The sequence below is a fragment of the Pseudoliparis swirei genome, chromosome 8 (genome assembly GCF_029220125.1).
Source record: "Pseudoliparis swirei isolate HS2019 ecotype Mariana Trench chromosome 8, NWPU_hadal_v1, whole genome shotgun sequence".
Taxonomy (NCBI): Eukaryota; Metazoa; Chordata; class Actinopteri; order Perciformes; family Liparidae; genus Pseudoliparis; species Pseudoliparis swirei.
In genome coordinates this window covers 18,242,992-18,253,199 of record NC_079395.1, presented here as the reverse complement: position 1 = coordinate 18,253,199, position 10,208 = coordinate 18,242,992, and the positions used below count along the sequence as shown (strand labels likewise).

The following is a 10,208-nucleotide window of genomic DNA, read 5'->3' as shown; positions in this document are numbered from 1 at the left end:
TAGACAGCGGCTGGTACCTCTTCCCCATCATCAATGGGTCACGTGGACACAATATACTGAACATATACAGAATAAAGCCATGTATTTGGATACAATATATATATATATATATTTATATTTATATATACAGTATATATATATATATATATATATATGTTTCTAAGTGAAGCCTTATGTTTTGGTATTTAATCTAGTCTGACTTATTTTATGAATGAATTGCATATACTAGGCTGACTGCACGACTGATTTACTTAATTCAAGTGAAGTAGATCTTTTTTTGGGTTGTGTTTATTTGGATAAAACATTACAGGACCTCCAGATTGACAAACAGTGTTGCCATTTTTAGTCTTCGGGCTTACATGTGGAGAAAAATTGTGTAAAATGTGGGAGACTTTTGTTTGCTCAAGGTCATTCTTTTTCTCCACCTGTCACTGATAACAATACTGCTTCAGGTGGTATATATATATATATATATATATATATATATATATATATATATATACACACACATTCAATACAATACAAACCTATTCTCATAATAATCATTGAACCTAAAACACCTTTTCTCTGACGGTGATATACATATGAACACATGTGCAGGGTCGGTGGATCAGCCGCTTGCAGGGTGGAAGGAGCAGCATGTTAATGAGTCGGCTAACGACGTCGACCACCTGGATACCTGGACAATTTTCCAACTTTACACCTTTGGTTTGATTTCCATTAGATCGGTGGGACGTGTCGCCGGTCGTGGCACACGTGGCCGTTAGCTTGAGTACGTCACATTTGAATGTGGCTAGGGTCCACCTGACATTAATAATGCAGATATATAGCTTTATTTAGATAATCAATGTATTTCATGTATTAAAGTTAACAGTAGAAGCAGGTATATCAAAGACACATAAAAAGTTTGGTCCCTCTATAGAGACAGTTTCTTCTTCTGCTCAGAAGCATTTTCAGTTGTCCAGACAATGTGTGTGTGTGTGTGTGTGAGAGAGTGTGCACAGACTTCTTGGTACCCTGGGGTAGATGCTGAAGGGTATACGGCATTTCATGAAAGACAAAGATGATTCAGAGGTAAGCCACGATACAAGGATGGAAACTCTCCTACATCCATTTTTTTAAAACGCAAACTAATTAGAACGGTCTTGGTGCACACGGGACAGGCCACCAATGAGGACCTCTGGCGGACCAGCAGTCGGGCGACACAGCGGGCCCTGGAGAATCAGCGAAAGGTTGCATTAAAAAACAGAAACGCCTGAAGAGAAAGATAACGAGGTCCCGATGTGAATGAGGTCTGACAGGAGCCGCTTCATGGCAGGGCTGTATTTTCTATTGGCTCTGTCTTTCTGGAGGAGAGGCTGGAGAGCGTCGCAGGCCAGGCAGCAGGTGGTCCTAAAAGGAATATCACAGTCTACTACAGTACCCATGGTGTTTGTGTAAAACACATACCACAGAGAAGCTCTGCCATGTGCCCCAGACATCGAGCGTTGACCTTGATGCTTTCAGCTTCAATGATTTTTTGCTTTTCCCCATGTATGGCTAGAGCAGTGAGCCCGATAGAGTCGTGCACATCAGATACTATGCTGTGTAAAAAACTAAATAAACTGAGGTTCATTCAGTCGAGTAGTGAGAGCTTTGAAGTAACGTTTTTTTCCGTATTTTGTAAAGTGTGAAACAAGCAGTGAAGACATGGACCCCATCCCACGGTGATGACGTGCAAACAGGTAACATTTTATTTTGCACAAACAGTCACAGGTTAGACATATACACACACGGAATACACAATATACACAACATGAATGTGTCTGGCTCCTCGTCATGTTCACAAGTGAATCTTGATGCGAAAACAAGGTGGTGTAAATGTACATATCCTTCAACGCCCAGCTAGCTAGTTTAGCTTAGCATAAAGACACAACTGGGGTTTTGCCGTGAGATCTGGGCAGGACTAAATATGCTCTGTTGTTTTGTTGTGGTTCCCTCTGACAGAGCCTGTCTGTCTGTTTCTGCCTACAGACGTAACGCTAAGCTAAGTGGCTACTTCAAATGACACATTTAGATACGAGTGTGGTATCGACCTTTGACAAGACACCAAATGAGCTTATTTCCGAAAATGTTACACTATTCCTTTGAACTGAAGAAGGTCAGTGGTCTTCACCAAATGTGTTACAGCTCATCCAGAGGGGGACATGAATGTGTGGACACAGTCTCATGAGAATCCATCCGTCAGCTGCTGTAAGGGATCACTTGTTGGTCTCAAGGGGGTGCTAGAGGGAAAGTAAAGGACCTCAAAAGCCCTTGGGAGACATAATCTACACACGGGTATACATCATATATATTATTTGTTCAACTCTCTCCATGCAGTGGATGCCCTGAGCTTCCTTGGTTACCTTGTTGCTCTCTCTCTGGGGCGTTTGATAACGGCTGCTGACGGAATCAGCCTGAAGTCGTGTTTGTGGTTTTTAAGGGCAACGGAAAAAATGCTGGCCTCCTCGAGTATGTGCAGCACGCCTCTTTTGATCTGGTAAATGCGAGGGCCTGGAAAATGTACAATCCGTTAATTCCTCGAGGAAGTGAAAGTAAACCAGTGCTCGTGCAGTTATAAGTGGTATACGTGTCCTAAAGCAAAAGTCAGGGAAGCATGTGACATCTACCACTGAAGGAAAACCTTTGCTTCTGTCCACTCAGTGGAAATTGAAATGTATAAAAAACAGACGCAATCTCCAGGTTTGATAAATTACATTGCGTGTCCAACAGCTCCTGGCCCGGCCCCTCTGTCACATTTTAGAACCGATTGTGGCCCGCGAGTCAAAAAGTTTGCCCACCCCTGGTTTACCTCATAATTCCCCTCCTCCCCTTCCAAGGGTCACCTGACCTCTCCGAGTCCAGTGCCGCCGAGGGTGAGAGGGGGAGGTGCATCTGTTGGGATTAGCCTCTAAAGTCAACACACATGTCACTCACAACACACACACGCTCACCGGGCTGCAAACTCCACGGCACCGGCAGGTAAGAAATCCTCTAGGCATTTACTCTGATTGTCGTTTAATTCAGTTGAGATGAGCATCCATGACGACGGTGACACGCGTGGAAGTGGAGCACGTGTCGAGAGTAAGTCAGACCAGCAAGCTGTCACGGATGATCTGCTGATCCCCTGTGCATACTCAAGGTAATCTAGCGTCAGTGTTGCAACCAGTGGCGGCTGGTGAATTTTTTTTGGGGGGGTGCGCAGTTTAAATAGCACTCAACAATGAGAAGTGTTAAGTATTCAGAAATCCCCTGGTGCTGAACCGAAGAAAATGTCCGGAGTCGAAAAGTTCTAATAAAATGTATTTAATAAAAAGTATAACCTATCGTTGATAATAACTAATAACTGTTCAGATTCAGAGCATAACTCAGCTGAGGGAGCATGAATCACTGCGTCCACAGACCGCCAAAGCAGTTAACTGTCTAACAGTGAGTCAAGCTCACTAAATCTAACAATCAGCTGAGGGCTTCTCACAGGATCAACGGCCTACATGCAGTGCATCTCTGCCGTCATCCAAAGGTCAAAAGCCTTGTCCCTCTGGTCAACATCTGTTTTTATACCTCCCCGGGCGTCCCGGCCCCAGGGGAGATATTCACTTCTCATTGATTAACCTGTCTAGGTAAAACATTAGTCCTAATCCACTCATTGGCTGAGCCGTCTGGCTGTTGGTAGATTTGCATATCCACATGATGTCATCACTCCGGCCACCATTTGCCCTCTGACATGCGGCCCACTGCATGAATGGGGTCTCCTCCTGTCGGGGGAAGGGGATCCCTTGCTGCCACTGATCTGTTTCTTGTCACACAGAAAGATTCATTTTACCAGTTACAGTAATCCATTAAATAAGAATCCACAGACATTTACCAAACAATATTGTAAATTATTAAACAATAACACACATTCTATAACAACATGCATGGAGTTATGGTATATTAGTAAATCCTAATTTACATATTGCTTTAGTAAATTGTCTAATTCAACAGAAGAAAAGAGGTTTTGAGTAGAATATTGTAAAAAACAAAGCTTTATTTCAAGAACACAGCGTGCTCATCAACACTGTCCAATAACAACTATCAACACACTGTAACTTTGGGCACGAGAGGTTCAGAGCAGCTTTAAGGAACATTGGGTTGGGTTTCAGAGGTTTGCAAAATAAAAGAGTTTCACCCTCACATGAAAGAGGTTCAGAGCAGAATAGAGTCAGAAAGATCACATGTTACATTGGGTGACAGAGTAGACCCACTACTGTAAAGAAAAGTAGCCTCCTCTCTTTAAAGTGGGCAAACTTCTCAATAACTCTCTGGTTAAAGTCAATCATGTCTGTAACCAGCCTGTTTCCATTATTCTTGAGGGAATGTGTCTGTTTTTCAGAACTTCTTCGTTGTGTTTCGATGCCAGTTCGGTCTCCTTCTGCTGCTCTGCTCTGCAAACAGGGTTAGCTTCATGCTGTTAGCGAGTTAGCTCCATGCTCTTAGCTAGATAACTGCGGCAAGATTCGTGCTTTACACTTGTCTGAAGCTCTGTAGATCCCTCACCCCGTTGTAGTCCAGAGAGTTTCAGTCCCAGGACTTTGGAACGACAGACAGGGGAAACTAGACAGCGCATTACTCACTGAGCTCCAGCTAACAGCTCCGTTAGCAACCTGGTCCCGTAGCTCCGTGGAGCTCTCTGGCTGAGGGAACGATACCGGTCTCTGATTGGCCGAATAGTCCAATCACGTGAAATAATAAAACGATGTCATTGGCCAATGAGCGCACATTTGTGTGCCCCAAGATTCACGTTTCATCCGCCAATGAGAAGCCGTCCTTGCCGAAACGACGGTGAAATGTTTGCTCGCTCCGCACACACACGTTTGGCCGGTGCCCCGTAAAGGGGGCGGGGCTTCTCTCCGTGATAATGAGTGGCGATATATTATATTTTTTCACATTAACTTAAGTGGTTGTTGACAGGCTGACGGTCTCCCACACACATTTAGCGCGTCAACACGGTATATTTACTATTTAAATGATTTGGCATATAATGTCTTTTGACAGGATGTATTTTATTTTTATTTTTTATTTTTTCATCTCAAAATTTTAAGAGGGGCGGCGCCCAAGCGCCCTCTATGGACGCACCGCCACTGGTTGCAACCCTTCACCCTGTTATGACCAGCAGGCCATGCTTTCATAGCTCACCTACTTCCTCCCCTGAGGTTGTGTTATCTTGGTCCAACCGCCGCACATTTCCCCGTCGTGGTTAAGTATTCAATTCATAGATCCGGGGAGGCAGGATTACTGGTCCGACTGCACAGTTGGAGACTCTTGACGTCTGCAGGGTTACATTTCCTCTTCCCCCCGTGCCCTCACTGACTGCGATCCTCATTCCCGATGTGTCCTGATGCCCCTCTCATCGTCTCGCAGGAGCTCCGTGTGACACACACACGCCCATCGGAGGCCCGTCCGCCCGCCCGCCATGGCGTCCCTGGAGGAAGAGCTGACCTGCTCCGTGTGCCGAGACTTCTTCGGCCGAGCCCGGCGGTCAAGACGTGCCTGAGGTGTGAGGTGTCGCTGTGCGCCGCGCACCTCCAACCCCACCTGGAGAGGCCGGCGTTCGGCTCCCACCTGCTGGTGGAGCCGTTCGGGGACCTCTCCCGGCGAAGGTGTCCGACGCACGGCGAGACGCTGCACTACTACTGCGCCGACGACAAGGAGTACGTGTGCGGCGACTGTCTGCTGGACGGAGGCCACGCCGCGCACAAAGTGAAGGCGCTGAGGCAGGTGGAGGAGGACCTGAAGGTCAGCTGGAAGACCAGATGTGTGTGTGTTGACGTTTGTTTGTGCCACGAGTGCGTATCTGATCACCCATGTGTGTGTGTGTGTGTGTGTGTGTAATTGCACAGGTCATACTCCAGACTCTGCTCAGCAAAGCCGACGAGAAGCCGAAAGACGGAGAGCGAATCCTCGAGGAGCACGAGAGAGTGGACTGCACCATGGCGGTGAGTATTCAAACGGACCCCCCCCCCCCCCCCATGTCATCAAGGAACCCCCAAACCCCCCAGACTGGTCCCATTCTACTGTCTCCCGATGGATCAGGTGTTCTGATTATGTCTCAACCGGCAACCTGTCGTGCTCTCAGGACTCCCTCAGGCAGGAGACCGCGCAGGTGGAGCGGCTGGGCTTGGACCTGCAGGTGCAGGTGATGAGGCTGGTGGTCGCCCTGAGGGAGGTCACCAGGAGGGAGAGGCAGCAGGTGGTGGAGCGCGTGCACCGAGACCGCTCCAAGGCGAGGAGCGAGATGAGCCAGGCGCTGAGCATCCAGCGCTACCTGACCTCGCTGCTGGCGGAGACCGACCCCTTCCTGCTCATCTGGGTAAGACATGGCCCCCCCCCCCCCCCTTCAATCTGAACACATACGACATCCCTGACCTTTGACCTCACATCGGATCAGGAAAAACTCCCAAAAAATAGAAAAAAAACCTTTCACAAGGGGAAAAAACATTCAGGAGAGCAACAGAGGAGGATCCGTCTCCTGGATGGACAGCATAGATGTCATGGTGATCACATGTTATAACTTATAACCATGGTAACGTCAGATTCATTTAGATAAGGTCTTCGCGTTGCTGTCAACACTAGAGGCGTCAAATATGAATGAGGAGAACATCCGGCCTGGGTGGGCGTGGTTTCATTTGTATGCCGATGATAAATCACAACAGAGAACAGACTTTATTGAATTTTTTATTACGAGAAATTAACAAAAGCGATGGCTGTAAATGTAACATGGACGTCGGCACTTTAGCCAGAGGCCTTCAAACTGCCCAGTGTCAGAACACAAAGGTCATCTAAAGAGGCTCAGGGTCAGTGTCCACCCGCATGCTGCGTGTGGTCGGCAGCTTCATGTTCTCAGTTCTTTAAGCAGCGCCGCAGCAGCGCCGCTCACATGTTCAACACCAACGTCATCCATTATGTTGCGTCGGCTCGTATGAGAATCCTCTTCTGTCGTATTGTTCTCAGCTGTCCTTGAACCTCCTTCCCTCCCTCAGACCTTTCAGTCCGACGACACACAGTAAGTCAATATTAACAAGTCAGTGTCTTAGTGTGTGTGTCTGTGTGTGCGTGTGTGAGAGAGCGTGTATATGTTTGTGTCATTGAGTCAGTGTCAGTGTGTGTTGGTATGCATGTGTATGTGTGCGAGAGAGTGTGTGTGAGAGAGTGTGTGTGTGTGTGAGAGAGAGAGAGAATGTGTGTGTGTGTGTGTGTCTGTGTGTCTGTGAGAGAGTGTGTGTGAGAGAGTGTGTGTGTGTGTGTGAGAGAGAGAGAACGTGTGTGTGTCTGTGTGTCTGTGTGAGAGAGTGTGTGTGTGTCTGTGTGTGTGTGTGCGTGCGTGTGTGAGAGAGCGTGTATATGTTTGTGTCTTTGAGTCAGTGTCAAAGTGTGTTGGTATGCATGTGTGTGTGTGCGAGAGAGTGTGTGTGAGAGAGTGTGTGTGTGTGTGTGTGTGAGAGAGAGTGTGTGTGTAAGAGAGAGAGAACGTGTGTGTGTGTCTGTTAGTGTGTGCGGGTGAGCATGTATTTGTGTCTGTGAGTGTGTGTGTGTGAGATTGTGTGTGTGTGTGAGAGTGAGTGAGAGTGTGTGTGTGTGTGAGGGGGAGGTATATAAAACAAAGGGACACAAAGGGAGGACAAACTGAATGCAATGATTCTCACACATGGTGGTTCTGTAGGTTACTAGCCGACCTGAACGGGCCGCTCTTCGTGCCCGGCGCCGTCGGCCATGGACCGGAAACACATCCTGGAGGACATCGAGAGCAAGTACTGCGAGTTCATCAGCGGCACCCTGCGCTGCCTCAGCGACATCAAGAGGGAGCTCTGTGAGTGACGGGTCACACGACCCGGTCCTTAACGTAGAGGAACGCTTTATATATATATATATATATATATGCATGTATATGCATATATATATATAAGTATATATTTATATGTATTTATATATATATATATACATATATATATGTATATATATATATTCATATATATATCCTGTATATATATATATATATATATATATATATATACAGTGGTTACGGAAAGTATTTAGCCCTCTTTAAATGTTTCACTTTTTGTTTCATTGCAGCCATTTGCTAAAATCAAAAAAGTTCATTTTATTTCTCATTAATGTACACTGAGTACCCCATCTTGACAGAAAAAGACAGAAATGTAGAAATTGTTGCACATTTATTAAAAAAGAAAAACTGAAATATCACATGGTCATAAGTATTCAGACCCTTTGCTGTGACGCTCGTCTTTAACTCTCATGCTGTCCATGTGTTCGTTCCTCCCTGAGATGGGTCTACTCCTTCATTGGAGTCCAGCTGTGTTTAAATAAACTGATTGTACCTGATGAGGAAAGGCACACAATTTAGCAAACGGCTGCAATGAAACAAAGAGTGAAACATGTAAAGGGGTCTGAAGACTTTCCGTACCCACTATAGATACATAACATTAACCTTCTTTGACTTCCCTCTCACACAGTGACCAGCCCCCTGACTCTGGACACCAACACGGCCCACCCTCTGCTGAGCGTCTCCGATGACCTTCGCTCGGCCACGCGCGTTAAAAGCCGGCTGCCGTGCGCCCTTCACCCCGAGCGGTTCGACCACTGGCCGCAGGTCCTCGCCGCCCAGGCCTTCACCTGCGGGACTCACTACTGGGAGCTGGAGGCCGAAGGCTTCTGGGATATCGGCGTCTGCTATCGAAGTATTGGATGGAAGGGGAAAGAGGGCAACGCCTTCGGGAACAACGAGGTACCGTAGCTTCATTTGACGGCGTATTTGCATTATTCATTTACTTACAGTGAATCATTTGTTGTTGTTGTTGTGTATTTTATTCAGTCAATCATTGCAATACAATACAATTCTATATATTAACAAAACAGAAAGACTGAAAAGGTTTAGGTAGAAGCAAAAACTGCTTATATATTCCTATCCTAAATTATTATAATCAAATAAATCAGAAAATGTATATAAAATAAAGAAAAATAATAAAGAAAATTAAAAGAATTATATATATAATTGTTTTAATTTTCTTTATTATTTTTCTTTATTTTATATACATATATATATATATATCCACATACATCGTCCATATACATACATTTTAATTACACTTATAACCCTCAAAAATGGTTTTATAAATAACCCTTTTGCAATTCCCGGCATGCAATTCAGATTGATTGTTGTGTCCCAAGGTCAAAGGTCACGTGGTTTAGCAGAGAAAGGCCACATTTACATTAGAGAAGCAATATTGGATCATCAAACATGTTAAAATCATCAAAACCTGTCAGCGGCCGACTGAAACGTGTCCTCTGGATTAAATTACCCGACTTGAACTTGCAGGTGTCGTGGAGCTTGACGCAGCAGCACGACAGGAAGCTGGCGGCCTGGCACAACCGCCGGAAGACCCGCCTCGCGCCAGATGAGCGGCAACCGCGTGGCCGTCGCCGTGGACCGCCACCTTCTCCGAGGTCGGGCCGTCGAACCACCTCACCCACCTGCACACGTTCTCCGCCACCTTCACCCAGCCGCTGTGCTTGGGCTTCGGACTCTACAAGGCCGAGCTCAACAGTCACATCTGCCTCGTCTGAGGAAGAGGAGGAGGAGGAGTATGAGGAGGAGAAAAGGACCCAGAGAGGTTTAACTTGGACAAAGTGGTGTTCATTGATTCCTCCACTTCTGGAACCACGCAGCCTCCGACTCCGGATGTTTCTCTCCCCCCTCAGATCTCAGCGTGAGCTCGTCTTCTTCCTCAATGAAGCGACGAGACCACCCTCCCTATGAAACTGCGATCGGGTGGTATTGACATGGACAGATGGAGATGTAGAGCATCCATTGAGTGAATGCGAGTCGATCCTAGCGGGACAGCAAATGAAAGAAAAGGCCCCTTTGGGACTAAAATAGGTTTTGGTAAAAAAAAAAGTGCGATGATTGTTGATTTCATTCCGTGAAACTGCAGGCGATCGTTGATCTGAGGATCCAACCATCGCGTTAAAGAAGGACGTGCACGTTGGTGTTGGTGACTGGACACCAACTCATGGTTCATGTGTTCATAGACTCAAAAAGTCAAATAACCGGATGCTCTGTTAATCTGCCTGAAAGAAGCGACCTCGCTAACAAAGCAACGGAGATGTAAATGTTTCGCTTGAAGGGACACAAG

General features: G+C 46.3%; 1 protein-coding gene across 1 annotated transcript; it reads left to right on the top strand.

Moving 5' to 3' along the window:
- Positions 1-3,063: 3,063 nt before the first annotated feature.
- trim110 (tripartite motif containing 110) lies at positions 3,064-9,736 on the top strand. Its single transcript, XM_056421645.1, is given in 11 exon segments — positions 3,064-3,105; positions 5,422-5,796; positions 5,901-5,996; positions 6,137-6,370; positions 7,041-7,063; positions 7,721-7,754; positions 7,756-7,867; positions 8,529-8,800; positions 9,392-9,465; positions 9,467-9,502; positions 9,504-9,736. Coding segments are annotated over 11 exon segments (1,434 nt in total). The 3' UTR covers positions 9,640-9,736.
- Positions 9,737-10,208: the final 472 nt, after the last annotated feature.